The 13216-nt window shown below is 36.0% G+C and overlaps 1 protein-coding gene and 1 long non-coding RNA gene across 2 annotated transcripts in view; one reads left to right on the top strand and one right to left on the bottom strand.

Moving 5' to 3' along the window:
* The first annotated feature begins 266 nt into the window (after nucleotides 1-266).
* LOC129944507 (uncharacterized protein K02A2.6-like) lies at nucleotides 267-1121 on the top strand. The gene has a single exon (XM_056053982.1). The coding sequence runs from the start codon at nucleotides 267-269 to the stop codon at nucleotides 1119-1121; it is 855 nt and encodes a 284-aa protein (XP_055909957.1).
* A 10785-nt stretch (nucleotides 1122-11906) lies between these two features.
* Nucleotides 11907-13216, bottom strand: part of LOC129952625 (uncharacterized) — a 1807-nt gene continuing 497 nt past the window's right edge. The window contains exons 1-4 of the long non-coding RNA XR_008782348.1: nucleotides 12570-13216; nucleotides 12301-12424; nucleotides 12155-12229; nucleotides 11907-12083 (exon numbers count right to left, since the gene is read on the bottom strand). The exon at nucleotides 12570-13216 is cut by the window's right edge and continues 497 nt beyond it. This is a non-coding gene — a long non-coding RNA (uncharacterized LOC129952625). The remainder of the gene's footprint in view (nucleotides 12084-12154; nucleotides 12230-12300; nucleotides 12425-12569) is intronic.

Below are 13216 nucleotides of genomic sequence, written 5' to 3'. Positions count from 1 at the left end.
GAAATCTTTGGACACAAATTGACAAAGAAGTTTACAAAATCGACAAAGTGTTCAACGAAATCTCAGAAATCAACATCACGACCGAATTTGACCTTGACGACATACAGATTGAAGACATCCGAAATAAAACTGCAAACGATGATGTACTTAATGTACTTAAAGAAAACTGCATTCGAGGATGGCCAGAAAACAAGAAGGATTTACCGATTGAGCTTTTACCATACTGGAGTTTCAGAGACGAAATTGTTTCTCAAAAAGAAATATTAATGAAAAGCAATCGCATCATAATTCCGACAATATTAAGAAAAGACATTATAAAAAGAATTCATCTTGGGCATCCCGGAAGAGATCAATGCTACAGAAGAGCTCGCGATTCGGTATTTTGGCCAGGAATCAATGACCAAATTAAACAAGAAGTCTCTGCATGCGCAACATGTGCTGAGAACGCAGACAACCAACAGAAACAACCATTGCAAACAACCGAAATTCCAAAATTGCCGTTCGAGAGAGTAGCTATCGACATATGTGAAGTTCAAGCAAAAAACCAAAAGAAACACAATCTATTAGTCACCGTAGATTATTTCTCAGACTACATTGAAGTAGACTTTCTTTCTTCCTTAACAGCAACAAACGTCATCAACTGCTGCAAACGAAATTTCAGCAGACACGGAATCCCCAAAATTGTGGTATCCGACTGCGGACCACAATTCACGAGTCGAGAATTTCAACAATTCGCAAAAGATTGGAACTTCAAGCTTTCAATGTCATCACCATATCATCACCAAGCAAACGGTAAGGCAGAGTCAGCAGTGAAAATTACAAAAAAGATTTATGAACGCAGCATCAAATCGGGTGAAGATTTTTGGAAAGCTCTTTGTGAACATCGAAAAACATCCAAAACAGATTTACCAAGACCAGCACAAAGACTTTTTGCAAGAAGACTCAGAACATCCATTCCAACAGCTAAATCCAATCTCATACCAGAAGTACAACAAAATATCCCAGCAATGATTCTAGAGAAGCGAGGAAAAATGAAAAAAATATTTCGACCGAACAGCCAGAACATTACCATACATCGAAACCGGACAAGACGTTTACTTCCAAAAGCAACCAGAATCTAACACAAATTGGTCATCAGGGCGAATAATCCAACATCTATCATCACGTTCAAGTATTGTAGAAAAAGATGGTACACAATACAGAAGAAACAACATCAACATAAGGCCAAGAACAGCGATCGAGAACCAAACTGCAGCGACATCAACACAAACTACGTCCAACAAAAATGAAGTTCCGACCACTGAAAAGACGAGTCATGAAGATAAAACAAAAAACATCGACAACAATAAATATGATTCTACAACACAACATGATGACCGAAATAATCAAAACCGAGAAAATTCGACAATAAACTTGGAGCAAAATAAATCCAACCAAATAACATCATCGAAAAGTATTCAAATGTAAAAAATGAAAACAGCTGATACACCTGTCAATTCGACTGGAAGGACAACAAGAAAAAAAGTATTGCCAAGCAAGTATAAGGAATACGAGTTATATAACTTTGCATATTCACAATAATATACAAAAAATTATAATTGATTCACAATTAATGCTTAAAATTTTTTTAAAAATTATTGATTTAAATTTTTAACAAGTTCGATTATTCCAATTATTTCAGTTTTTAACAAGTTCGATCATTCTAATTTATTTACACTCAAACTCACTAAAGAGACTAACTTTGCATAATCAAATGAACTTTTAATATGTAAATGCAAAATCGATTTTTAGACGTTACATTTATTTGAATTAATTTTATTTAATTTTCGTTTTATAATTAACACAAACAAAAAAATCATTTTATTGTTAACAAGAAGGATGTTGTGGAACATACTTATCTTATCAAGTAATCGAACAAACCTAAGATGTAATACGATAACGAACACATCGAATAAAGAATACATTTTGAGTTATCTGTTACCCAGTCACACGGAAACACGCATTTTCATTTTTTAAGAAGCAAAACATAAGAAAACAACTCAACTGCTATAAGAAATGCGTTAGCGGTCAACTATTGAATGGCAAAATTTCCACTTGCATCATTGACTTGGTGGTGTTGTTGCTGATGATTTTGTTGCTGTGAAGGTTTTTGGTCTGGAAAATATCAAATATTATTAAATATCGAAACAATTAACACAAAATTACTCTTAAAATCCGAAACTCATTGTATTGTTTTGCAAAAAATGAAAAAGAAAATGTTGCTTTAGTTGCAGCTGCAAGTCGTTTTTTTTTATCGACTTGCAGCATCATATTTCTTGGCGACTGATGAATAGGCGAAGGATGTTTTGAAGATCCTTAAGAAAAATAGAATTTAAAATATCTATTACATTACTCGTAAGTAAATGAAGTAATTAACCTGAGTTGCCTGCATAGGTCAGTCGTTGCTGTTTAGTCATTCCAAAACTGGGCGGTCGACTATTAATGTCGAAGCTGTCACTTGTAACATTGACTTGAATCTCACAAAGTCACACAATGTCAATGGCATAGCTGAGGATGTTCACTAATATGGAATTGAGTTCGTAACTCTGGTGAGGTCTTTGCTGCTGCTGTTGTTGCATTACAATCATCTGACTTATTGTAGGGACGGTGACACCTAAAACGTCAACGCCTGCACCGACCATAGACCTAGTCAAGAATATTTTTGGTATAATCCATAGCTAGAAATCGAAATTGTGGAACTGTCATTTTTGACAGGTCACAAAAATTCCATAAGTTTATTTTTAGCCCAATCCCCCATTTTGATTTTTCTTGCAGCACTCACATGTATTCAGCACTCACCTCAAATAAAATTTGAGGGTGTTTCAGGCAAGACGGGTACAGTTTGGTTCTCTTGGTAAATATATTTCTTTATGCTCTGAACCATAAAGAAATATATTTACCAAGAGAACCGACCGGTATCCGTCTTGTCTGAAACATTGTCAAATTATATTTGAGGTAAACTCTCCCAAATTCCGTATCGGTGAATACATGTGAGTGGTGGAAAAATGGCAAAATGTCAGGTTGAATTCTTTTCAAAAATGACAGTTCCACAATTTAGATTTCAAAATCAAAACATTTAATTTGAGATTCTACAAGTAAGTTTTTGTAAATTATTTAGTTTTGTCTTAACATTTAAAAGAATTTATTTCTTTTCATATCAAAAAATTCCAGGAACCAGAAGAAAACAATGAGACTTGTTCTACTCGGAGGTCAAGTAGGTAGGTTTAAAGAAAGAATCTCGTAAACAAAAAGATATTTATGTTGCTTGGTTTCAGCTATGGTTTGCTCCAATAATATACTTTACTACCAACTCTGTCAAGAAGATGTATATAAGAATACAAATTAACTTTATTTGCATCTACTTAGTGTTTACATTTCGGGTGCTGCCGATTATAACCCCCGATACATAACCAACTTCTCTCAACAAATTTAGAAGGTTTGCTCAAAACAAGAGCGCTATTCCCCAGGTGAATTTATTTTATATTATATTTCTCTTAACGTTTTTAACCCCAAAAATTCGCCTTTCTTTGTAAATAGTTATTCAAAGCCTTTTGAAGTAAAGTATATTTTTCTACACTCAATTGCTGCTGAATCATGATCGGTGAGATCTGCCTCAGCGGCTATGGTGGGCGCAGGCGTTGACGATAGAGGTTTTAACGTCTTTGCCAATAGTAAGATATATGGAATGCAACAACACCACTAGAATTACGAATTCAATTCCGAACTAGCGAACATCATCAGCTACAGCTGTATCAACGACTTTGTGAAATTTAATTCAATGGTGCAATGGAATTGACATTCAAAAGTCGACCCCCCAGTTTTTAAATGACTTAACAGCGGCAACAGCAACCGCAGAGTATGCAGGCAAATCAGGTAATTTCATTAATTTACTTACGAGTAATCTTAAGACGGATATTTTAAATTCTATGGTTCTTTAGGATTTTTAACGTCTTCTGGTTTCATAGAGTGCAACAACGGAGCCATCGGCTACTGCGGCCACTTAGGCCGACTGAATGTCGTCTTTGAAGCAATCTGCTACGAGAACACGGGAATGGAAAATTATTGGTAAGTCTTTTGAATAATGAAAAGCTCATCATTTTCGTAAGTACTATTTTAGAATTTTCTTATATAGATTGGAAAAATTAAAGCTGAATTCCCAAGTACATAATGCCTTTTAAATCATCAAAAGTGCATTCTGTAAAAAATTAACTGGAATCACATAGAAGACCATCGACACAGGCAATGCCCAAATGATGTTTTAACAATTAAGAATCAACCTTCATCTGCCGAAAATTTCAAAAAATAATACAATCGGAAATCGTTTATTTGTGACATGGTCCGATTGGGATTTTAGAATTTGCCTCACAAAAGAATGTCACAAACAACTTGCCACAACTTTTTAATCAATAGATCGACTTACCAGTGGAAATTTTGTTATTATGAACCAATCAACTTGCTACAATTTAAATGTCAAAGTAAGTTTCACATAAACCACAAATTTGAATGCACTGATTAAAGTGTTTTTTTCAGCAACAAATGAATACGAAGCGGTATTGCAACAAACCCTGCAATGAAGATGATTTGATGTCGAAGACATACTTTAAATCTTATCCATTAATAATCAAGGTCCGTGGTGCTGCTAGTTTTAAAATAATGTTGTAATTTTTTTTTTCAAAATTGTATGTAATTTATTATATTCTTTTTTTAAATTCAATGTTATTTATGTATTTTCACTTAAAAAAGAACATTTTATGTTGAAATGTAATTTCTTAGCTTTTGAGTAAATAAACAAAATAAACATACTTTTTCCAAGAAAAACACTTCGTTTTGGTTTTCCCAAATTTGATCTACATATTTAGGTCAATTATTAGAGTAAATTGTTTATTTTTTGTTGCGTTTTTAGCAAATAATAATAATACAAAAATAAGCTGTTTTAAGTAGATTTTTTTGTATGCATGTGTACATATTGTAATATTCGGCTTGGTCCGACAATTAAAACTTATTCATACTTGCAAATAAAACACAATTTTACTTTATTTAAATTGTTCCAACCTATTTATTGAACACTTAATACCTTTAAAAAAAAATACAGTCTTTACTCAATTATTACTTTTTAAACACAGTCTTTACTTTATCGCAGTTCACAACCAATAATCATACCGCTTCGCTTATGAGCGCCTATTTATATACCTCAAATCGGTTCGAGAAACTACTAGGTTGTTCTCGATGCTTAACATAGCTAGTTCTCCTGTTAATCACTAGATGTTGCCCCTTCGAGGTTCTTGTATGCGCTGAATGTTCTCGAAGTTAGTTCTCCTCTTAATCACTAGATGTTCTCCTCTTAATTATTTGATGTTTAACGAAGCATTATATATTGACCCTTATTTTATTCTACTATAACACGATATTAAAAAAAATAAAGAGTGTATACATATTACAATATGTTTAATTTAACAAATTTAAAAACTTAATATTTTCAATACTATTCTTCTACTGTTTTGGTTTATCACGTTTGTAGGTATTCCTACGTTCTTTCAGAAATTCGTTCTCTCCATCTTATACGTCAGAGTTCGACGTTTAAATTCCGTTGAGTCTGATAACTCCAGCCGACAAAATTATATATTATTTTGTTATCCTGACTTTGAACCTCACCTTCAAACTTTTCTATTACATCAGGTTTTTGAAATATGCCCCTTTAAAAACATGCGGTATATCTTAATTTTACATATGTACATATCTTTTATGTTTTTAAATAGTTCGTTTAATTTTTGATGCTGATTACGAATCCAAACTTTTATATTGGTGTATGTATAATGTGAAAATATGGAAATACTCGCTATTTGCATTACTGGGCATAGAGGAAATATATTATCTAGAGTCTCGACCGGTACCCGTCCTACCTGAAACACCTCAAATTTGCTTTCGGTGAATGCATATGAGTTGTGAAAAAAGGAAAATGGGGATAGGGTTTAAAAAAAAACTTATGGAATTTTTGTGACCTATCAAAAAATGAAAATCAATTTTGCAAAACAAAACAATTCGTTTGGGATTTTAAGAGTTAGTTTTTTGTAAATTGTTTCGATATTTAATATAATTTGATATTTTTGAGAGCAGAAACCTTTATAATGAAGTAATTCAAAACCATTTCAATTGTAGGTGTCAATGTGGAGGTTGGTATAGTCTGTGTTTCCATTCAACTTCTTCAAGGAATCCGGAAGGGAAAGCTTTGCTCAAAACAACGCAGCTGTTAACAAGTAAGTTTCTTATATCATATTTCTCTATCAAAATAATATCAATGTTTTTAACGACAGACGATGGATGCGTCTTGCATTAGCTGCAGTTTACAAGTAGCGATTGGTATGCCAGTACTTGCCAAACGTGATAGGCTGGGCTGTACTGTACCGTTCCTGGCGAGTTCACCTACCTTACAGTTACCTGGAATGTCTCTATGGCCCGACACCCAGCAAAGGTGAATATTAAACTGTTGCGTCATCTCCATTAAAGAACATCAACAGTTATGGACTGTTATAGAGTTTCTTGAGACAGAGTCCAGAGATTTGATAGCGGCCTGGCTATCAGAGAAAATACGGATATCAGATGTTGATAACACGTTTTCGTTGAGCCCGGACAAGACTTCCTTTATCGCCAAAAGTTCCACCTGGAACACGCCACAATGATTGGGAAGGTGAAATGAGAGAATTAATCTCAGTCGATCAGGGTACACACCTCCACCAACCCCTTCTTTTGTTTTTGACCTATATGTGTAAAAATGGATTGACTCATCCTCGAAGAATGTCCTATCCTCCCAAAATGATCTGGGAGGTATAGAGATGTGGAAGTTTCTGTCGAATTGCAGTTGGGGGATGGTGTTGGAATTGATTTAAACTACCTTAGAATTACGGAGTGGCCAATGTTGTTGTTAGTCCACTGCGACGAAGCTTTGATGCAAATAGCAGAGCTTGCAGCTATTTGTTTGCTAAATATGTCAAGAGGTTTAACTTAGAGTAAGGTATAGATCCGCAGACGGGGTCGTGCTAAGCTATCCGCTTATAGATAGGCAAACTGAACGTTGGACTTTATTTAGCTTATCCCTGTTTATACCTTTCTCTAGTGCAGTCCACCATACTGCCACACCGTACGTTAAAATCGGTCTGATTACCCATGTCTATAGCCAATACGTGATTCTGGGTTGAAAGCCCCACTTATTACCGATAGCTTTTTTGCAAGAAAAGAGAGCTACATTAGCTTTTTTGACTGTTTTCTGTGCGTTGCGTTTCCAATTAAGTTTTTAATCTAAGACAAGACCCATGTATTTAGCCTCGTCTGAGAATTTTAATTGGATTCCTTTAATATTAAGAGGGTTGACAAATGGAATTTTGTATCTCCTCGAAAATAAGACCAGATCGGTTTTGAGTGGGTTAACCCAATCCACACCGATCTGCTCAAAGTATTAATCTGTCCAAGGCATTTTGTAAGAGTTCTTTTAGGACGTTAAGATGCTTTCATGAGACTGCTACAGCAACGTCGTTTTAAGTAAATTATTTTGCTAGTAAGCATTAAATGAATTTACTCCCGAAGTGTCCACGTTGTTAAAGGCACCTTCTATGCCAAGGAAAGCAACCATAGTGAACTCTTTATGATGGAGGGAATATTCGACGGTGCGTACTAAAGTGAGTAACGCTGTTTCCACTGATTTACCTTTACACCTTTACAGTTGGCATGTTGAGACGAAGACAGAAGTCTTGTATAGATACTTGCACTTAAATGGATATCAATCAATCTGGCATAGCTGGATTAGTTGAAAGAATTTTCCGTAACCTAGAGGCTTCAGAAGTTTCTTCTTTCGTGCCACAGAAGGATCGCCAAGAAGATCGCTTGGATTTCCTTAGTACCTTCTTGTAGATTCTTAGGGATTCTTTGTAAGAATCATAGTGAGAGGCTAGTCTTGTGGCTTTGGCCAGGATGAAAATGTTCCTGTATTCTTTCCTGAGCTAGTCAAGCTCTGAGGCCCACCATTGTGGTTTCTTCTTTCCTCTTATGTGTATAAGTGAACAAGCAATTTCTAGCGATCTGTTCATAGCTGAGGTAAGGTCATTGACTTTGTTTTCAAGTTCATTAGCGTTAGAGGAACTCGATAGTCCAGGTTCTAGTTAACTCTGTAATGAGTTCCTGTATGAAGCCCAGTTAGTTTTCCGATAGTTTCGAAAAGTCAATGGACTCGGGTTATTATCCACATTTATAATGAACTGGATATATCTATGATCAGAGAACGAGTGTTCTTTGGATAGTATCCAGTCCAAGATCATATGGTGTATACTATCTGAGACAAGAGTTATATCTAAGACTTCTTGTCGAGTTTTAGTTATGAATTTTGGTTCATTTCCAACATTACTTACTAAAAGGTTAGTACCAGGAATATAATCAGAAAGAGACTCACCTCTGTCGTTGATATTCGTGCTGCCCCATACAGTATGATGAGCGTTATCATCGCTCCCTTTGCCTTTTCACTTCAGCGACGACTTTTTCCAGGTTTTTTTTTCAGGGAGGGGGGCAAGGTGGCCATGGCCAAGATACGCTGACACTAGCCAGAAACTTACTTTGATTGTTTCTAGCCTAGCTACGGTGGTATCTTTGTCACTAAAATGATGGAGTAAAAACATTAATGCTACGTTTCACTAGTATGCAAGATCTTGGTTCACCTTTACCTGTCACACACAGTGTGTAGTACGGATCCCACAATCCATGAAGAAGTGAGGCCAAGCGCTTTATGGAGTGTTGGAGATTAATCTGAACTAACTGCAGCATTTTGACTACAATTGAGCAGATCAACCTCCACCACGGTTTTGTTCTGATCCTCTGAGTCTGAGGATGAACCCAAGAGTTCGTCCTCGCTCAGAAGGATCATGTTAAGCTCGTCGTCAGTCTCTATTAAGGATGGACTGTCTACGACTTACTTTTGTAGAGGGTGGATTCACTATTGGAGAGGGCATGAGTGCATCGTCACCCTCTGTTAGGAGAGAAGTCGACTTAAAATGCCCACCAACCGCTAGTTCACCTTCGGTTGCTTTTGGAGGCCCGCTTTACGCCTTAACCCCATCTTTTTTATAGATTCGAATTTTAATGAATTCGAAGCCATAGTTTATGGATCCCTCGTTTAGGGCTAGAGGAGCCAAGGATTCTTTATTGAGTACCACAATGGGACTCCTATAAAGACTCTTTACTTCCTCTATCTTCCAGTTATGCGTCGGACGGGTTGGAATTCCTGATCATCTTAAGAATGTCCTCGATACCAGCAGATTCGCATTTGGATACCAATGCGGGCTCTAGGTCTGCTAGGAATGTCTTCCATATCGATAACCTCGAGCTTCGCACTTATCCAAACTTCACCTAACCGGCTGACAGCAAGCTTGTATAGGTCACAAGACCTCTGGTCACCACAAACCATGAGTTTGACAAGGCCTTGATGCACATCACCATCACTAATGGAAGGAAGTGGTCCTGGAAGCTCCCTCAAAATGCTCAAAAAGCCACCCGAGAGCTTAACCTTGACCAACTGCCAACGATCAGCCCATATTGTGCCATCATCATCGCTCCTGTCAATGACCGCTGGCTCACTTCGAATTCTTCTTTGTACTTAAACTTTGTCCCCTACTTCTAGCTGAATACTTTTCGCATTCCGATTTTTATCCGCTGTTTGCTTCTCTCTTTCCTTGTTTCTGATATCTGAATCTCTTTCTTCTGAATCTAAAATGTTTTCTTGAATATCTTTTTAGCATGGGATCTTATCTCTTATTAATCTGTTAAACAACAGTTCAGAAGGCGATTTCAGTGTTGTGCCATGTGGTGTGATATTGTACATTAAGGTGAATTTTTGTAACTCTTTTATTTAATCATCGCCTTTAGAGTTCACAATTTGCAGCCTCTTTATTATCGACCGATTCATATTTTCGACTTCACCATTTGCCTGAAACCAATATGGTGACAATGTTATAAGTTCAATATTATTTTGTTTGCAGTAATTCTTAAACTCTCTACTTACAAAATGTCTCCCATTGTCGGCTGTAAGGGATTTAAGATAACCGAGCCTAGAAAACATTTCCTCTAAGCTATCGATGATGACATTTGATGTTATTTTCTTAAGGAACTTCGCCTCATAATCCCTTGAGAAGTAATCTATAATCACAAAAACATAGCCTTGGTTTGGTAAAGGACCTAGCAAATCCCTTGTTAAACATATCCAAGGTCCTTCAGGAAAAGAACGTCTGTGCATTGGAGCAGGGTACGTTGGATTCGATGCCAGTAAGCTATAGCGACAAATTTTGATACATTTTTCAACCTCTATATCTACCAGAGGCCACCAGACTTTGGAACGTACTCTCCGTTTTACGACGGTTTCTCCTGAGTGACCTTCGTGTGCCAATTCCAAGTCCCTCGTTCTTAAACTTGTGGGTATGACAAGCTTTATTTCTCTTAGAAGAACGTTTCCCATAATGCTCAGTTCTTATCTAAATGGAAAATATTTGTTCGCGCGATTGGGAGCCCAATCATTATTTTCAATGCATCGCACAGCTTCCATCAGTTCTGCATCTGAATTATTATGCTCAACAATTTCAAGAATAGTTAATGCTCACTTTTTCGAATTTTTAAACTATGTGACAAATACTTTGATGGAAAGTTCCTGTCAGAACTATTGCTCTTTTCAATTTGACACAGTCTAGAACATGAATCAGCAATGTTGAACTTCCTAGGTTGATAAATGATTTTGAACTTTGACGATTGTAGTCTTAGAACCCAACGCTCAATTCGGGCCGTGACTTCGAAGCAGGCTTCAAAATGGCCTCTAACGGCTTATGATCTGTTACAAGTTCAAATTCAACTCCCGCCAAATACTAATAAAATCTTTGTACAGCCCAGACCAATGCAAGGCTTTCTTTTTCTGTTTGGAAGAACCTTCGTTCAACTTCAGAAAGACTTTTTACTAGCGAACGACACTACCTGAGGGTTTTCATTCACAAATTGCAGTAGAACTACACCCAAAGCCACTGGGCTTGCGTCAGCAATTAAACCAATTCGATTATTTGCATTATAATATGAAACGGTTGGAATTTAAGCCAGTTTTTCCTTTAATTCTCGAAATTGACTTTCGTCCCATGTAAATGTGACGTCTTTTTTCATCAGACATCCTAGTGGCTCTGTTATATGGCCCAGATCAGGAATAAATTTTCCCAGGTACATGACAAGACCTAGAAAACTACGTGTCTCTTCTTTGGTTTTCGGCGACTGAATTTTAAAACTGTCTTTACCTTCCCGGGGTCTGGACATATACCATCTATTGACAAAATGTGTGCTAAAAATTTCATGGTTTGAGCTTTCCAAATACATTTGTCATCGTTGAGCGCTACATTGAAATCTTTAAAAACGGACAATACCAAATTAACATTTTGATCATGCTCTGTCTCATTTTGACCAAACACTATGATGTCATCAAGGCATTTTTAAAACTAGATAAAATGTTTTCCATGATTCTTTGAAAGATTTCGGGGGCTGAGTTAACACCAAACAACAATCTTTTGTATCGATAAATCCCTTTTGATGTGATAAACGTTGTTATTTCGCGACTATTTTCATCTTAATCCAGTTATTTTGAGATCTAACCTAGAAAAATGCTTTGCTCCCTTCAACCTGGTCATTACCGAGTCAAAATATGGTAAAGGGTTTTGTCGCCTGATGTCATAATCTTTTTCCCGTTTTAAATTATATTATTTTTATTCAGTTATTAAACAATATATATTTTTTTTTACCTCGTCGCCACTGTAAAGACCTATATTGAGAACACAATACAAACACTTTGTAATCTTGAACAAAAGTTTATTTCTATTTAAGTCTGCTTTGCTGCACTACTCAATACCGACTGAGAGGTCTCTCGCGTGCTCTCGGTTGATGAATCGGCCGGTGGTTGCTTTACAGGGTGCCACACGTTTCATTAGAGTAGTTCTTCTTGACTGTGACGAGCTGGGGATGACGTTGTATCCGAACCAAGACCACTTGATTTTGAAGATCCGGAAGATAAGAAAAGTTAAACTTGAGATAAATTAAAAAAAATACAATCTCTCACCTCAACCGGAACAACTTGTAACACAATGCTTTCTCTTCGTGTTATCGAACTGAATCTTGTCGTGAAGTGTAATTTCTACAAAAAAAAAAAAACAAAAGAATATTCATAAAATTTAATTTTAAAATAAATGTGACGAACGCACTTACCTTGAACTTGTACTTCTTCGTTGCGATTAATTTTTCACTCCAGAATAGACATATTGGCGTTGGTAGCTTCCTTTAGGGAATTCCACTTCTTCTGTTGCAACATTCTCCATGATTTCCTCTTTATCTGAGGATTAAATTAAGTATACATTCATTATATAGTTTTATTTAAATAAATTGATGTTTTCAATTCAATTTGTTTTACTTTTATTTGCATTACTGGGAATGAATTTTGTTTTGCTTACATTTTGTTAAGTTGTCAAAATTCTCACCTCGTGGTTAATCTTTCAAAACTGAGCTTAACTCAAACTGGGCCACGTTTGCATTGCAGTTCTAGGGTGTGCCTATACTTTCTGCATGATGTTTTCTGTGTTTAGCGAAACTTTTCATATAAATCATAGAAATTGCTTCCCAAAAGCAGTCAAATATTATTTTTAGCACAGTTCTTACTGAAAAAAGTTGCACAATTCATTTTTCTCAAAATAATGCATTTTTAGTTTTTGAATTTAACGGATCTCTTTTTTGAATGGTTGAGTTCAACCCACATTGTTTTCCCCCCAAATTGTGCAAACTAAGATCAAAAGCCCTTAACAACTACAGAGAATCGGGATTTTAACATAAGAAATGCACGGGAAACTAACACATGTCACGCTTACGGAAAAAATTCCTTCAGTGCAGCTTGAAGGTCGAAAGAGATCAAAACCCATAAGTCGGTTCTCTTGCTAGATACATTTCTCTATGCTCTGGACATCCTCTGAACAAATCGTTCAGACTTAATTTTGAAACACTCCTAAATAAGATTCAAAGCATAAATTCAACTAGAAAAACTTGTTACAAATATAAATAAGAAATGCAATAGATTTGTTTTTGAAGGACAGTCATATTTCTCGTCCATTTCAAAAGATACTCAATTTTTTGT

The sequence above is a fragment of the Eupeodes corollae genome, chromosome 1, assembly GCF_945859685.1.
Source record: "Eupeodes corollae chromosome 1, idEupCoro1.1, whole genome shotgun sequence".
Taxonomy (NCBI): Eukaryota; Metazoa; Arthropoda; class Insecta; order Diptera; family Syrphidae; genus Eupeodes; species Eupeodes corollae.
The sequence above is the reverse complement of the archived record's forward strand: the minus strand, read 5'-3'. Positions and strand labels throughout refer to the sequence as shown.

What these genes read in the sequence shown, in the direction of transcription:
- LOC129944507 (XM_056053982.1), top strand. Translation starts at nt 267, where the DNA reads ATGAAAAGCAATCGCATCATAATTCCGACAATATTAAGAAAAGACATT.